Below are 17472 nucleotides of genomic sequence, written 5' to 3'. Positions count from 1 at the left end.
CGGATATCTCTAAGTTTTAGATACTAACCCCTTATCAGATGTATTGGAGAATATGTTCTCTAATTCAGTGGGTTGTCTTTTTATTTTGTCCATGGTTTCCTTTGCTGTGCAAAAGCATTTTAGTTTGATGTAGTCTCATTTGCTTATTTTTTTCTTTTGTTTCCCTGGCCTGAGGACATATATCAGAAAAATACATTGTTACAAGCAATGTCCAAGATTTTAATGCCTATGGTTTCTTCTAGGATTTTTATGGTTTCAAGTCTAACATTTAAGTCTTTAATCCATTTTAAATTTATTATTGTATGTGGTGAAATAAAGTGGTCTAGTTTCATTTTTCTGCACATACCGCCCAATTTTCCCAACATCATTTATTGAATAAACCATCTTTAGCCCATTGTATGTACTTGCTTCCTCTGTCAAATATTAATTGACTATAAGGTGTGAGTTTATTTCTGGGCTTTCTGTTCTGTTCCATGGATCTATGTATCTGTTTTTATGCTAGTACCATGCTATTTGATTACTCTGTCCTTATAGTTTGATATTAGGTAGCGAGATTCCTCCAAATTTGTTCTTTCTCAAGATCACTGTTGCTATTCAGGATATTTTGTGGTTCCATATACATTTTTGGAATATTTTAGTTACGTGAAATACGTCATTTGTATCTTGATAGAAATTGCGTTGAATCTGAAGAATGCTTTGGGTAGTATGGACATTTTAATGACGTTAATTCTTACTATCCATGAACATGGTATGTGCTTCCACTTACATGCGTCTTCTTCAGTTTCTTCAGTGTAATATTTTCTGAGTACAGGTCTTTTACATCCTTGGTTAAATTTATTCCCAGGTATTTCATTCTTTTTGAAGGAATTGTACAATAAATAGGCTTGTTTTCTTAGTTTTCCTTTCTGATAGTTCATTACTGAAATATAAAAATGCAACTGATTTCTGGATATTAATTTTGTATCCTGCTACTTTACTGAATTAATTTATCAGTTCTTGTAGTTTCTTGATAGAATCTTGAGGGTTCTCTATGTTCAGTATCATGTCATCTGCAAATAATGACAGTTTTACATCTTACTTTCCAATTTGTATGCCTTTTATTTCTTTTCCTTGTATGATTGCTGTGCTTAGGAATTCCAGTACTATGTTGAGTAAGAGAGGTGAAAGCAGATATTCCCCTCTTGTTCCCAATCTTAAGGGGAACACTTGTCCAACTGGCGCATTTTAGGAGATTAAGTTAAAGTTAATTCAGCCCTGGCTGGTGCGGCTCAGTCTATTGAGCATCAGCCTGTGAACTGAAAGGTCACCAGTCTGATTCTGGTCAGGACACGTGCCTGGGTCAAGTCCATGTTTGGGGACATGGATGCAAGGGGCAACCAATTGATGATTCTCTTGTACATGGATCTCTTTCTCCCTCTCTTTCTCCCTCCCTTCCCCTTTCTCTAAAAATAAATAAAAACAAATAAATAATAATGTTAATTCAGAACCTATGTTGTAGAGGCACAAAAGCCAATCAGCAAAGTTTGGTTTTTTGCCATATAAAGTATTTTAGCAAATTGTGAACTTTGTTTAATTAATTTTTCTGTTTCCTCCCCCTATATCACAGTTTCTTTCTTTCATGCCTATTCTTGGTTTGTTTATCACAGGATATACATGGGGAAGGGGGCGTGCCTTTTTAGCCTGCTCATTTTTATCAGATTTTTTTTTCCCCACAGAGAGTATCAAATCATTATTTTCAGGGCTAGGGCCTCTCTCACAGAACTGGTTGAATGGTTTAGAGACACCGGGCTTAAGCAGGTTTAAATGAACTCCATCATGGTGCCACAGGGCTGTCATGGTGTTTCCCCCATAAGCTTGAAGATTAGGATTTTGTAGGGCGGAGCTTTGGCATTAGAGTGGTGTGCTGTGAGAGCATGGGTCCATACCCAGAAGCTGATGGATCAAGCCGTCTTCTGCTGCAGCCCCACATTTTCCCTGTGTGACAGCTTTCCCTCCCAACCTTTCCACTGTACAATCCCCTCAGGATGTTTTGGTTTCAAGCCATGTAAAGCCACGGGTTTTTGTTTCTGTCTCCATCCAATCACATGTGGCGAGACCTTCAGGATGGTCACTGTGAGGTGGGCCCCATTGATGACTCTCTCTTCCTCCAGGGAATGTCAGTAAATCTCCCAGTGTTGGAGTCCCCTTCCAGTGAGATTATTTTGTTTATGGCTGGTGTCAGGGTCTCAAGTCCCTTGATCACAAAATCAGTCCTTTGACCTGCTGGTAAGCAACAAGACTAAGCAAAGCCCAAACATGGTTAGGAGTTTTGCATTGGGAGAGAAGTAAAATATCAAATGCTCCTCCCCTACTTTTATATTTTTTTCATCAGTGCCTGGGCCATGGGCTCCCAGGTGTACCACGAAACCATTAGGTGTCAAGGGAGCATTTGACAAAAGTAACGGAAGCAGCAGCACAGTAAATGAGCAAGGTCACTAACTACATTTGCCTGAACAACAGTAATTCAGGAGGCAACCACAGAGCCATTCTTTAATCTTTCTGGGTTCATGGCCTCCTTTTGAAACCAGAAAAGTTGACATCTGTGCTGTCTCTCACTACCAGAACCAATAAGTAGGGACAAGGATTAAATCTTTATGGGTGCTTTATTCGGATGCTGGTGATCTGAGAAGACAGTGCATTATGTACCCTTAAAAACCATCTTCACAGCTCATCTCAACCTGACTTTTTATAAGGAGAAAAAAGGGTAGGTAAGGGGTTTGGAAAAGACTTTAATCACGTAGAGTTGCAGTCCAGGGCGATTTTTCTAATACTTCTTTATCTGTTGATCAAAAACTCAGATACCATTTCCATTGCTTGCAGACCGCCAGGGCACAAAGGGTGAATTGCTTGTCAAACTCCTGGAGTCATGCATTCCAGTTCTTGGAATAATAACTTTCCACACATAATAGTCATTTAAACCTATCAACTAAAGCTAAAATCTTTAACTCTTGAGTTCCCCTATCATTCACCCACTGGTAGATTAAATTATTTCTTTTTGTAAGATAAGCTTCAGGTGGAAGTAATCATTTTGCTGTTGAATAAGCAGTCCTTCCACATATTAGAAACCACCCTGCAGGCAATTTGATGTGACTAAAGGCATAAGACACATTAGTGGTGATGTTGCAATTGATCTAAAACAGTTTTTAGTAGGGTTGACAAAAGTTGCACATTTTCCAGCTGGGGCTACATTAGCAATTTCCAAAGAAAACATTTCTTTGTCCTTTAGAGTTACCATAGATCCCCAATTATCTTTCCAGGGGAGCACAAACACCTACAAGACACAAAATAAAAGTTTGTTTGCTGTAGGTTCCAGTCCACTTCTCTTCCATGTGGCTTCCTGGAGATTCTGTCTTCCAGGTCTTGAGTAGCACCTTATCTCCAGGCTCAAAAGAATGTAGAGAATCTGTGGGGGAGAGATCGCTAATACATCTCAGGTCATTAATCACAGCTAAGGTCTGACTTAAATGGTGTACGTAGCTCTTTACCTTCTCTTCTCGATCTGCACGTATGTCTCCCACACCAGTCAGAGCCTGAAGTGGCCACCCGCACACAATTTCTTAAGGACTCAGTTGAATCCCACTTTGAGGAGCCACCCTTATCCTAGCAGGCCAATAGGTAAAACTTGATCCCAGCGGAGACTGAGTTTCTTGACACGGTTCGGCTACATTTTTTTTCGAGGTGTGATTCATCTTCTCTACCTTCCCAGGAGCCTGGGCCTCCGTGCCGTGCAGAGTCTCCACTTGATTCCTAAAATTGCCTACTAATCTTCCCCGTAATTTCTGAAACAAAGGCAGCTCCATTATCATTGTGGATGCTGCTGGGTAGGGCAAAGCGAGGAAATATTTCCTTCACTAGGGCTTTAATTACCTCTGAGTATTGCTCAGTTGTAGTAGGATGGGCCTCCACCCACCCTGAAAAGGTAACAACAAAGACAAATATTCCCAGCCTCAGACCCTTGGCATCTGGGTAAAGTCTACTTGCCAGTCCTCAAACGAGCTCTGTTCTTGGTATTGTTTCCCTTCTTTTTTTCTGATGGGGATCTGACCTGGGATTGTTCTTCTGGCACACATGGCCTTAGAAATTCCAGGACCTGTGAGCCACAGTTTACTACAGGTGGTTCAAAACCCTAGCTCTTAGCTTTCCCTAAGTCTGCAGTCGAACATTCGGGGTTGAATTGTGCCAAGTCTAGAATAGGTAGCAAAGGCATTATAAATGTTCTTTTAGCAGCCTCTTTCGCTGCTCAATTGGCCAGATGGTTTCCTTTAGCCACTTCAGTGTCCTCCTTCTGATGCTGGGGGCAGCACATAACTGCCACCCATGAAGGTGCCTGAACGGCTTGTAATAATCTAAAAATTCCTGTTGGCTGCTTAATCTCCTTTTAGTTGGAGGTTAATTGTCCACTTTCCTTCCAGACTGAACCATGCACATGCAAAATTAGGAAAGAGTACCTCGAGTTGGCACACGCATTCACTCTTCTTCTCATGCGACAATTCTGGTGCCCTCATCAATGCAATCAGTTCAGTTTCCTGAGCAGAGGTTCCTGGTGGTAAGGTCTTGGTCTCTACCATTCCTTCAAGAGTCACAGTTGCATACACAGCCTTTCTGTTTCTTTTGTCCGTATAACTGCTCCCATCTGTGTAGAGAGTCCAGTCTGCCTCTTCTAGAGAATGGTCCGGTCAACAAATCCCTTCTCAGAAGAGGGAAACTGTTATCTCCCACAGTACATTCTGATGCCTTCAAGAAAAATTGGCTTTCGGGACTTTCAGAAAAGCCAGTTACAGTTCAGTTGGAGGTCTATTAACCATGGGATATGTTGCTCTAGTATCAATCAAAAAGTTCTACAATTTCTCCCCCGACTCTTAGTTTTACCCAAGTTCTCAGACTCTGACCATCTTTTCCCTCGCTTGGGACACTCACTTTTCCAGTTCCCTTTTACCTTGCAATATGATTGCCTTACCCTAGTAGGGACTTGTCCTCCACTGAATTTGGTTCCCTAATGGGTTTGGGATGGAGAGACCAGTTCAGGCTCACCTCCTTCAGCTCCCTCAGCCAAGTGAGGAGGAGGAGGATGCCGCAGGGCTGGAGGGGCCGTGGGGACCCTGACCATGCTCACAGCAGCCATCCTGATCTTCCTCGTCCCACTCTTCTGTGCCTCTGCTACCTGCCACAGGCAAATTCCCTTCTCTCTGGACCATTTTTCCATTTCCCTGATCTTTGACAAAACAACTCTCATTTCAGTTTAGTATAGTAGTTTAAATACCTATTGAGTGGCCAGCATTCTCCTGAGTCCAGATTTTACATAAGCCAAGCAGTATTACAATAAGAAACCATTTTCTTAGGTTCATAAGCATAGGTTGACCAATCATCCAGAATTCACCCCAGAGGGCTGTTTCCTAGAGCAGATGCTTCCCTCATTCTACCAGACAGAGCTCTCTAATATCACACTAACCAGAAGGCATCTTAATTCCTGTTGATCATTATAAAATTTGTAACCTGGGACTGTAATTCTACCAGACAAAGCTCTGTAATGTCACACAAACCAGAAGACGCCATAATTAACCTGAGACAGCAATATCGAACTAGAAAGCACAGTGATTTAATTAAAAGTGAAGGGGACAGGGAATGCTGAGAGTTGGAGGAGAGTCCCCAAGTGAAAACACTTGGCAGCTGCTAGGGAGTCTTCAAATCTACACCCCAGGGTCCCCCTAGTCTAGGCAGCCAATGGGGGTCTCCCTGCCAAATACCCAGACTTAAGAGTCCAGAAGGTATCCCACCAGAGTTGCCAGAATATGAAACTGGAAAAGTTGGCATTTGCGCTGCCTTTCACTACCAGAGCCAATTAGTAGAGGCAGGGGGATTGAATCTTTATGAGCACTTTATTCAGAGGCCAGTGCTCTGAGAAGATGGCAGGTTGTGTACCCTCAAAAACCGTCTTAACATCTCATCTAAAGCTGACCTTTTTATAAGGAGAAGAAAGGGTACATAAGGTGTTTGGGAAAAAGGTTAATTTGATAAGATTTGCAGTCCGGGGGCAATTTTTCTGGTATTTTATCTGTTTTTCAAAAACACAGATACCATCTCCATTGCTTTCAGACTCCCTGAGGCACAAAGTTTGAATTGCTTGTCCTTCTCCTGGAGTCACATGGGTCACGAACTCCAGTTCTTGGTTTAACAGCTTTATCACATGCATTAATCACTTAAGCTTATCAACTAAAACTAAAATATTTAACTCTTGAGTTCCCCTATCACTTTCTTTTCACAAACAACAGGTTATCCCTTGAACTGTACTGGAAGTGCAGCTTCCCAAACAGCCTGTGATAGTATTCAGGTTAGACACAATGCAGGGCCAAAACACTAACCCCGCACCCACTAAGTGGAATTCAAGAACCCATCAATTAAGATGTTGCATTGTCACTGCCCTCAGGTGGGAGCCAGACACCAGTCACACCTGATGGCGCCTCACTTTGGGATAATCTATAAATTAATGACAGTTCTCATCTTGTTCGTGAGAAAGAGTAACTGGGATGGGAATTGATGTCAATGTCCATTTGACATAACAGAACATGAGATATAGCCCAAGCTGGCCAGCAATTGTCAGTTACACCCCAGAAAGAAACTGCTACTTTATGAAACTAGTTAATTATCAAAGCAGCAGTTAGTTAAAGCTGACCAGGTGTCCTCAGTTGAGGTTAAGCCATTGTTTATGATGTTACCTCCTCTTCTCTCCACTGATGAGAGAGAGATTCCCATCTAGACTTGTGAGGGTAGCTGAACACAGGACACCAGACAGATGGGATCAACAGAAGTTTATAAGTCATGTATACTCACAGCCCAGGGGAGGGCACTACACACCAGGCAGGGTCACATGGGGGTTGCACTCGGGAACAGAATGAACAACCAGGGGCTGTAGGGGCCAAACTTCATAGTAAGATGATGGGGTGAGCCCTGGTTCCCACAGGAGGGTGTGATGGGCTTGTTTGAATAATTCTATGGACTGATAGGGAACTGAAGCCTGGGACTTGGGAATCAGCACGCACTGTGTCTGGTCCATGTGATAAAAAGAGTTGTTTGGTTAGAAGAACTTATCTCTGAAAGAAGAGGAAGTGGAGAACATTCTAGTAGGCCATTTGAAGCACCCTTGATTTTGCCAGATATCATGATAGCTCTTAACAGTGAATCTTAATTTTGGGCTTTATACTATAGGAAGTTGTTAAAAAGCAGTTCTTCCTAGAACTAATAATTGAATTTAACAATGTCACAGGATGTATAATGAGCATATAAAAGTCAGATGTATTTCTTTATACTCGCAATGAACATATACACCAAAAATACTTATGATCACTAATAAAAATAAAATCTTAGTATAAATCTAACAAAACATAGCCAGGATTTGTAGGCTGAAAACTACACCACACTGATAAAAATATCTAAATAAATGGAGAGGTATACTATGTTCATGGATTGGAAGACTCGTCATAGTAAAGGTGTCAGTTCTCCCCAAACTGATATGGGGATTTAATGCAATTCATATCAAAATCCAGTAAGATATTCTTGTAGATATACACTATTCTAAAATTTATATGGAAAGACAAATGAATTACAACAAATAAAAATTTTTTAAAAAGTGATAAAGTGGCAGCAATCAGTTTACCCAGTTTCAAAACTTATAGAGCAAGAGAAACCAAGACTGTAATTTCTGCAGAGGGATAGATACAAATCAATGAAACAGAACAAAGAACCAGAAATACTCTTGTCAAATATGCACACTTGATTTTTGACAAAGTCAAAATCAATGGAGGAAAGATAGCCTTTCCAACAGGCTATAGGTACTAAAAGCTTGTGAGGAAGTCATAGACCAGAAACTTGGAAAATGGGACCAGCAAAGAAGGAAGATTGTGATTTGAATGAGGTACTACTAAATGGTCACGGGAGACAGGGTTAGTTTGAGCTCAGCTCAGGATGAAAGCAACAAGCTCCATACAACAGGTTCTTCCGTTTTTCTGAATTCAGCTGTTTTTAATTGCCAGGCTCCACAGACACTGGTGATTTTCCCCTCAGTTCCCATACTCCAAACTCAGTCACCCCTAAGTAGGCATACAGTGCTCCAGACTCCATTAGCCTTGCCATTAACATCACTCTCAGACTGTATGAGGTAGCAAGATGGTTCTCAGTAGCTCCAAAGAGACATCCTCCCAGGTTCAAGTCTGGCAAAAAAGAAAGCTATTCTGGCCTTAGCAATTCCCATTTAACTCCCGAGATTCCTGCCTATTGGACCAACCTGGTCGCTGCCACCACAACCACTACCACCACCACCACCCACACACACCCTGAAGTGTAGCTAGGGTGATTTTGTGTGAGATTGGCCAGGTCTTTGTAAGGTTCTACTCATTAGGCAGGGAGCCTCACCTTATCCACATGGGCTAAAAGGAAAGTGTAGTTCTCCATAATAAACTCCAGCTGTTGTTATAGAAAAAAGAAATACAAGAGAGCCAGAGCAACAAATGTCCACTCTGACCTCTCCAGGAGAAGTTTCATCATTAATGCTCAGTTTTTTGCTCCCAATATTAGTATGCACAGTGGTTTTAAACTCCAGTTTCTCTTGACTTGTCAGAGGGTGCAGACTAGTTGGTAGTGACTTCTCTCTGGATGAGACATTGTTTGCAACTACTCAGTAGTCTCATATTTGGAGACATCTCACAGCCTCCAAATGGCTAAGATGGCTAAGATGGCCATTTCTAGGTTCCACTGCTGTGTCATAAAGTTCTAACCCCTTGACCAGGAGCTTAAATGGAATGAGCTGGCTCTGCCTGAAGGAAGCCTTTGGGAGTGGCCCTGAGTGAAACACTGACCAAAGTCCTCTGAATCACCATCTCTTTTCTGAATTGAAGGCTCAGTGAGGAACAGAAGTGTCCTTTGCTCACCAAACACCACAGGTTTATCAGAGTATCTGTCACCTTCTTCCAATCACCCTCATCCTCCCTATCCACACCTATCAACTTGCTGTTGACATTTATTACAACCATGGAATTTGTACATTGCCAAGCCAGGAGATTGTGTTTGTTCAGAGGTTTGCATTACCCTCTTGGCAGAGGACCACTCAAAGAAAGTGGTGTAGGTCATTACACCATTGTCCCCTTATAGTTTTCAGGCTGGCACTCAGTCCACTGATCCTCAGCAGCCAGGGCTCATCACTAGTCTCCTTGACAAAACTCTCTAACCTCAGCCTTCCACACTATCATTTCTACTTTGGGTATTAATGAGCTCTTGTTCCTCCATTGAATACAATGCAAACACTTGATATCTGATCTTGGCCCAGACATGTGCATTGGGTTTTTGTTGTTGTTTATTTTGTCTGTGTGTGTATGTGATCCAAAGTTCTTAAAGTTTGAGTATACCTGTCCTCTGCTCCTGACAGACAATAAAATGGAACATTCAAACATACTTATTTAGAAAATGCTTTATAATAAATCCAGTACAAAATATGTGTAATGAACACCTTGAAAATGCCTAATAATGAAACAAACACATGTGAATCCACCCCAACTTGAGAAATTATTGAGGTGTCTATAAACTCCTTCCCCATTCTCCTTCTTTGTCCTCCAAAGTCCTACTACCCATTCACTAATGGTCACAAATACTTGCACCGCCCTTTATTTACTTTCCTCTACAGTATTAACATATTTTGCCACATATGCCCTCCTGTGTATAATGCACATCCACGTTTTTGGCCCAAACTTTCTGGAAAAAACGTTTCATTTCAATTTTTTAATTCAATTTTAATTTATTTATATTTAGAAACAAAACTGATTATCATATTCCAGGGTATTATTTTGCATATGGATATTGTTATTGCTTTCTAGAGTTACACTTTTAACGCATAAGCATAAATAAAAATTAAAAACATTTATATAGATGAGAAATTAGTACTACTCGTGTATAACACCCATCTTTATTTTTCCCTCAAAAACTTGGACAAAAAAGTGTGTGTCATAAACTGCAAAATACAGTATTTTACCATATAGGCATGCCTCTCTAAACATTAATTTGTCTTGGTTTGAACTTTACAAAACTGTTGTATTTCCTTCTTTCAGTGAATATTATGTTCCTGAAATTAAGCCATGCATTGATGCTTGCAACTAGCAGCTCTAGTTCACTCATTTTCATTGCTACATAGTTTTCCATTTGTGCGAGTTTTCCACACATTCCTTCTTTCATGAAATCTCAAAGGCCATTATATGTGCAGAGCGCAGCTCTTGGCTCAGAGGGAGCTCAATAAATACTTCTTCAACCGCTGAATGAGGCTGAGCCCTGAATGACTGTCAAAATAACATTTGTTTCCTCCTGCTGGATTCCGTGCCCTTCCCCGCAATGCAAGGATCCTGCCCTGAGTTAATCACAGTTATATCTCGTGATCAGCAATAAGAAACCCAGTGGCGCCTAACGCACCTAACACTACAATTCCCAGAAAGGATTGCGGTGCCATCTTGTGTCAATTTCAGTTTCTCCCTCCCGACTCACGGAGACTTCCGGGTTGTGTGGGCGGTGCCAAAGGAGTTGTCCAATGACTACCTCCTTGGGCTGAGGGGCGAGAAAACTACCCAATGAGCGTCTCGTCAGAGACTCCAATGAGCACTAAGGTTGCTGCGAGAGCGGTCGTGGGCGGCCTTCCTGAGCCGCGCCAGCTGAGCCGGGCGGAGCTCAGCCCCTTTCTCCTACCTTGCTGTGGGCGCGCTAATTCCCCCGGGGGCTGTCGACCCCTCTTCCATGTCCCGGGTGGACACAGCACCCCGGAACCTCTACGCCCATGGCCACTAGCCTGAGGAAGCCCACTTTCAACTCCTGTCCTTCCTCCTCGACGGAAACTGACGACGAGGGCGTGCGCGGCACCTGTGAAGATGCGTCTATATGCAAAAGGTGCCAGCGGGGCGCGGGTTAGGGGCCGCGTCTCCGAAGTGCTGGGGCCCAGGTGGGAGGCGGGCCTTTGTGTATGGATCACGGTTGTATGCCAACAGGCGCCCGCCAGTCTCTGCTATCCTCGCCTCATACCTGTGGTTGCACAGAGCAGGGGTTCATTTATGTAACTCATAGTTATCTAACTTCTGTTGTGTCCCCGGCACGGTGCAAGCCCAGGATACCGTGCTTGGGGTATGGCGCTGCACGAGGCACGGGTGGTCTTGGCCTGCCTGGGGCTAAAGTCTTGATGGAAAGACAGACACGAAGTACATACTAACTACAGTCGTGATGGGTTAGGATAAGTGCAGGTTCTCCATTTTTTATAGGTTACATTCTATTGGGGGTTGTCATGATCCCCCTGTGTACCTGAAACTTAGGCCAGTGGCGGGGGCGTGCAGATACGCGTCCACCACCACATCATATTGGTGTGCAGAGCCAGTACTTTCCAGAGTCCTTGCCTGTATTTGCTACAGGAGTCTACTCTGTTAGGGATGTAGTGGGGGGCATTGTGACCTCAGTTATATATGACACACTTGAAAACATAGACTTGAGTGTGCTTTATTCATTCATTCATTGAACAAAAATTATTGAGCGCTTATTTTGTGCTAGGTCTTTTCATTTGCTCAGGGCAGTGGGGATTCGGTGATCGGGACCACATAATGAACAAGACTGACATGGTGCCTGACAGCCTAGTTGGAAAAGAGCAGACAAATAATTACCTATGAAATGTATAATTACAATTTGAGCACTGAGAAGTACAGCGTTCCATTAGAGTTTGTAATTTATGTAGTGATATTTAAACAGAACAAAGGCTAAAAAAAAAAAAAAAATGGTATAAGAGAACTTTCAGGCATAGGGAGGGAAGAGTGTGAACTATCAGAAGAACCTAACCGGTGCCTTGGCTGCTGGAGCATGTAGGGATTGTAGGGTGGGGAGAACAAAAGTTTGGGAGTAAGGCTTGCACTTTTTGTAGGTTCTTGGAGACTAAGTATAGTGATGCAGAAACTGGACTCTGGAGCCAGAAAGTCACACTGATTCAAGCTCTGCCATTTCCTAGCTGTGTAAAAACTTGGTCAAGTTACTCAATCAGTCCGTTCTCAGTTTTCTGACCTGTGAAGTGGAGATGATAATCCTACCCACTTCATAGGTGATTGTAAAGATTAAAAGATACTTAGTAAAGCACTTAGAGCAATGTCTGCATGTGGTATGTTAGTGGAGGTAGATTAAATAAATAGATAAATACACATGTAAATATTAAAAAAATATAATCAGCAACATTGAAAGAAAAAACAAACTGACAGTAACCAGAGGGGAAAAGGGAGGGAGATAACAGGGAAAAGAAGGGGAAGGGTCAAGTCAAGGAATGTGTATAGAGGACCCATGGACAAAGCCAAAGTGAGGAAGGATTGAGGGTGGGAGGTGGGGGTTAGTGGGGTAGGGGAAAGTGGTGGTGGGAAAATGGAGACATGTATATGAACAATTAAAAAAAATTAAAACAAAAAAATATATAAGTATTAAAGGCTTGGAGGCAGTCCTTGGTGAAATCTGTGAACTTAAATGAATTATACCCAGCTTAATTTCTTCTCCGGATTTCATTGCTATTGACTATATCTATAGCACTGTTGAATGAGAAATAATTTTTCTTGTATCGACTGCTATTTGCTAAGAGAATCTGCAGTGCCATCTAAATTATGGGAGAGAAAGTTTTCTGTAGCACATTAGGGTTAGGTTTATTTAATATTTATTGATAATATTGGTTTGCTTAATATTTGTGAGAAGTGTTTTTTGCATACTTGCTTACTTAAAAAAATTAGTTATAAAGTAGTTCAGAAACAAAGAAAAGTGCAGAGAAATAGTAGGACTAGAGCATGACTTTCCTTGACTCTTACTTGGATAGTTTTTATAATTTCAATTCTTCTCTGCCTCAGTTTCTAGTGCCCTCTGTGTTTATAGATATCTAAATATTGTAGTAGAAGTTCAGCTTTGGAACTGAAGAGAATTTAAGGCAGTATTTTTCAACCTGAACTGCACAGCTGCATGGCCTATGGGGCATTTTAAAAAACACATGCTAGGGGCCTACTCTAGACCCACTGAACCAGACAGAAACTTCTGGGCTAGGTCCCAAGCTATGGAGACCAGACATGTTGGCTCTGTGGATGCATTTCGTTAAAGTTTTTTTGTACTCTTCTTTTCATCCGTTACTTCTGCTATGCCCTTGGCATAGTTTTCCTCATGATCTCCATGGTTTTCTCTACCATTGAGACACATCCTTTAGCCTGTTACCTCTCAGTTGAGCTTAAGAGTTCAAAGTCAGTCATTCAGTAGTTCCCTTGGTAGTGACTTTATCCCCCTTGCCCTCCAGTCCTAGTGAACCCCAAACCCTGGTTGAACCAAACTCTCCCTTTTTTTTAATTTTAATTTTTATTTCTTGTCCATTACCACCAAACACTCCTTTTTTTCTACCTTGATTACTGATGGTAGAAATCACACAGCAGGGAACTTGGAACTACTGTGAGTTCATGTCAACCAACTTCACTTGTGCCCTTAACAGAGACTGAACGTTCTAGTATGATTCTCTGATCAACTCACTTTTCTGCTTTCCAGAATAGTTAAATCAGACATTTTCCACTTTCCTCAAACTTCTTTGCCCCAGCCTCCCCTCATTCTCAAGGTAACATGGGTGAAACTGTATGTATTGCTTAACAAAGAAAATGGAAGACTTCAGGTTGGAATTCGCTAACTCCCCACCAAGACTCTTAACTATCCTTTCCTGTTACAGTTGTCAGTGTCAACCAGCAGAGACCCCTAGAAACATACCTGTAGTTAAACAGATTGGGTTTAATTACTCATTGTAGTGAGGGAGCACTAACTGCTTAGGGAACTTCTGGGACCTGTCAGTGAGATGATATGAGAAAAAACTTTTAGGAGTTGGGCTTTGGTTGAATAATTTTGGGGAGAGTTCAAGAAAACAGGGATTTGCTCTAGATTGGGTGCTGACAGGAGATGGGACAGTCCTATAATTGAGTACTTCAATCAGTCTTTCCAGAAGGAGGTGTGACTAGAGTAAGTAAATACGAATTCATAAAGGAGCCAGAGTCAGTCATATCAGCCAGGAGAGAGGGGTGTTCGGGATTTTGTGGATGGCATCATGGCCTTGTTTTTGTCTGTTGAGACTAAATTGTGAAGTGGTCTTGTTTTGTCTCACTTCATTACTATTGCAGCCAGATCTTGTGTTGATAATTTTTGAGATTATGTCCAGCAGGAGAACAACATGGCTCTCTGTGAGGACCAGGCCAGCACCTAGATGTCAGTGCTGATTTTCTTTTTACGGTGGGGCATGTGAATCTTAAGAAGACAAGTAGGTGTTTGCTAAGCCCGTGGTTCCTAACCTTTTTTGGCACTGGGGGCCTGTTTCGTGGAAGACAATTCTTCCATGGACCATGGGTTGAGGGGATGGTTTCAGGATGACTCAAGCGCTTTTCATTCAAGCTCACCTCTTGCTGTGCAGCCCAGTTTCTAACAGGCCTGGACTGGTACTGGTCTGTGGCATGAAGGCTGGGGACCCCTGTCCAGGTAGAAGGAAATAGCATCGCAATTGAACACAGTCTTGAGTTGTGGGAACTTGACATTGAATGGGGGTGTGGGTGGCAAGGGAGAAGTGTGGAGAGGGTATGAGAACGAACTGTGGAGGCTACTGAGGGACTTAAAGTGCAGTGCTGACACGATCTGGTTTTGTTTGAGAAAACTCCTCAGCAGCTGTGTGAGATGTGTTCCCATTTTTTTCCCCACTGCTGCAGCCCTTGCCCATGTATCCTGGCCCACCTGGTATATTACAGTGTGTCCTTATTTTTCTCCCTGCTTCTAGTCTAGCCCTCTCCCCTATTCAAGTGTTTATACTGTGGCCAGGGTGAATTTTCAGAACCACACATCTTATTCTGTCACTTGTCACTGAAAACCTTTTGATTAACCCATCTGACACCAGGTAAAAATCTACACAACGTTGCTTGCTTGCCACACCACACCTTTCATGATCTGATCATGCCACCTTGGATATTTCACTGCCCACTGCAAGTCTCCATTTGGATGCCTCAGAGTTATTTCAAAGTCATTATTTCCAATACTGCTTAATATCACCTTCCTGCCTCCTCCTTGCCACCCGCTCCCTGAACTCAGTGAGTGGTGCCGTTGTTCATTTAGCTTACAGGTAAAAAAGGTGGAGTGATCTTGAAGGTGCCCTTTCACTTATACAGTATGCGATCAGTCACCCAGATCTTTGATTTTTAATCTGCTGAATGTGCCTGGAATCTGCTTCCTTTTCTTCACCTCTGCTTCTGCCATCTCTGTCCAAGTTAAGGTTACCTGCGGTCTGAGTTAATGGCACTAGTCTGCCTACGTGGCCCTGCCTGCTCTGACCTGCTTCTCCAGCCTTGCTTCACCGTGCCCCTTCCATCTCGCCTCCACCCTTTAGTTCATCAGGTGTGCCCTGTTTGTGCCTCCTTGGGGACTTCTAGTGTGCTGCTCCCGTTTCCAGAGCGCTTTCTCCCACCATCCTTTGCCAGATGAGTTCCGTGTCATCTCAGATTAATGCGTTCATTCAACATTCTTTCTGAGTACTTACTCAATTTATAGAGGCACTGTTCTCATATGGAACAGGAGTGAATAAAACAGACAAAAGCAGAGCTCTTATGGGGCATTCATTCCAGTGGGGGAACCAGCTGGGAAGCAACAAGCAAAATATCTGGCATGTCAGGTGGCAGTTGATGCAGTAGGAATGTTGAGGAGTTATAATTTCAGATGGGATAGCCAGGGAGGCTCCACTGAGAAGGTCAGTGCTGGGGAAAGACTTTCAGGGTGTGAGGGAGTGAGCCCTGTGGATAAGTGGGGAAACAACATTCCAAGCAGGGAGAACAGAGAGTATACATGCCCTGAAGCAGGAGCTGGTCTAACCTGTTACCTGGGGGCCATGGGGGCAGATGTTGCAGGCTGTTTTAAGGACCTGACTCTTACTCTGAGATGGGAGCCATTGGGGGATTTTGAACTAAAGAATGAGGTGACTTGACTTGGGTTTTAACAGGATTACTTCAGCTTCTCTGTTGAGACCAAACTGCAGGGGGCGAGGATGGAAGCTAGGAGGTCAGTTAGGCTTTTGGGTATCCCAAGTATGAGAGACTGGTGGTCTGGAGCAGAGTGACAGCAGTAGAGGTGCTGAGGATCTCAGGTAGAGCTGATGGAATGTGCTGGCAGATTGGATGTGGGTAAGGCTGGGGAGTCATAGTTGACTCCAAGGTTTTGGCCTGTCTAAAATGGGTCTTTCTCCCTCAATCAAGAAAGCCTCTCTTGACACTTGCAGACCCAGAACACATACCCTGTTGTATGTTCTCATAAACACCCTGTGCATCTCCTTTGTGGTAACCAGCCATTTGTAATTCAGACAATCATTGTTTAATGTTTGTGTCTCTCACTAGAATAAACATGATCCAAAGCAGGGACCTGTCCACGTTAGAGTTGAGTGCATTGTAGACATAGACTAAGTATTTGTCAATGGCTAAAGTAATTAGGAACTGAAAAGATTCTATTACCCTATAAGACCTTAAAAATCTGTTGAGTTTTTTGTTTTGTTTTGTTTTGTTTTGTTTTTACTGGTTTTGAGTGGTCTGTGGGTTTTAGGAACCAGACCACAGGCTATAAGGCTGAAATGTCATGAAAATTGTAGAAGTGAATCTGTTATCTCAACCAAACTGAAAAATGTCCCCTTGGACATGCAAATGGTCACAGGATCACCTTGTGGGAAAGGCAACATTGTCCAGCAAACCTGGCCTTTCCAGCAACTGCATCATCAGAGCCATGCCCTGGATAGCAGGTCTGAGACTTTGATCTGAAGTATTTGCTGGCCATCCCCAGAGACGACCTGCCACTTTAGAACTAGAACATTGTGTTGAGGAAAAATTAGCTGCAAAACTTGCCCATCAAGGAAGTCAAATAAATCCTAGATATTCCTCTCCCCCATTTTTAAAAAAGGAATGATTTAAATATTGGAAAATACCTGTGAAAGGTAATTCTCTTAGATCTAGCATATTAATATTCACATTATTTTTTCTCTTAAAAACTTAATTTTTTTAAGTGACAAAGTGAGGCGTTTCTGCAAAATAGTCCTCAGAAGAGATGACATGCTAATCATAGAATATTCCTGGTCGCAAATGGTTCATCACCTGGTAGGTAGAAAATTCTACCTTTCTTTAATTTGCATTTCTGTAATCACTAGTGAGACTGAGCATTTTAAGTCATTACTGTTGATATTTTTTATGCATACCCTTTCTTCAGGCATTTTCCAACTGGGTTGTTGTCTTTTTCTTGTTTGGTTATTTGTATTTTTATTTCCGCTTTACAAGAACTTTTTATATAAGGGATAGTAATTCTTGGCCCTTGTATTTATTGAAGTATTTTCTCTCAAACAGATGCTTGGGTTTCACTTTAGCTTAT

The 17472-nt window shown here is 42.3% G+C and overlaps 1 protein-coding gene across 1 annotated transcript in view; it reads left to right on the top strand.

Annotated features, from left to right (window-relative positions):
* The first annotated feature begins 10696 nt into the window (after positions 1–10696).
* The window catches only part of LCMT1 (leucine carboxyl methyltransferase 1), a 60544-nt gene continuing 53768 nt past the window's right edge, over positions 10697–17472 (top strand). The window contains exon 1 of the mRNA XM_054580879.1: positions 10697–10953. Coding sequence (XP_054436854.1) covers positions 10844–10953 — 110 coding nt within the window. The 5' untranslated portion in view covers positions 10697–10843. The remainder of the gene's footprint in view (positions 10954–17472) is intronic.

The sequence above is a fragment of the Pteronotus mesoamericanus genome, unplaced genomic scaffold (genome assembly GCF_021234165.1).
Source record: "Pteronotus mesoamericanus isolate MK-2021 breed Mesoamerican mustached bat unplaced genomic scaffold, CSHL_Meso_final contig_64, whole genome shotgun sequence".
Classification (NCBI taxonomy): Eukaryota; Metazoa; Chordata; class Mammalia; order Chiroptera; family Mormoopidae; genus Pteronotus; species Pteronotus mesoamericanus.
The sequence above is the reverse complement of the archived record's forward strand: the minus strand, read 5'-3'. Positions and strand labels throughout refer to the sequence as shown.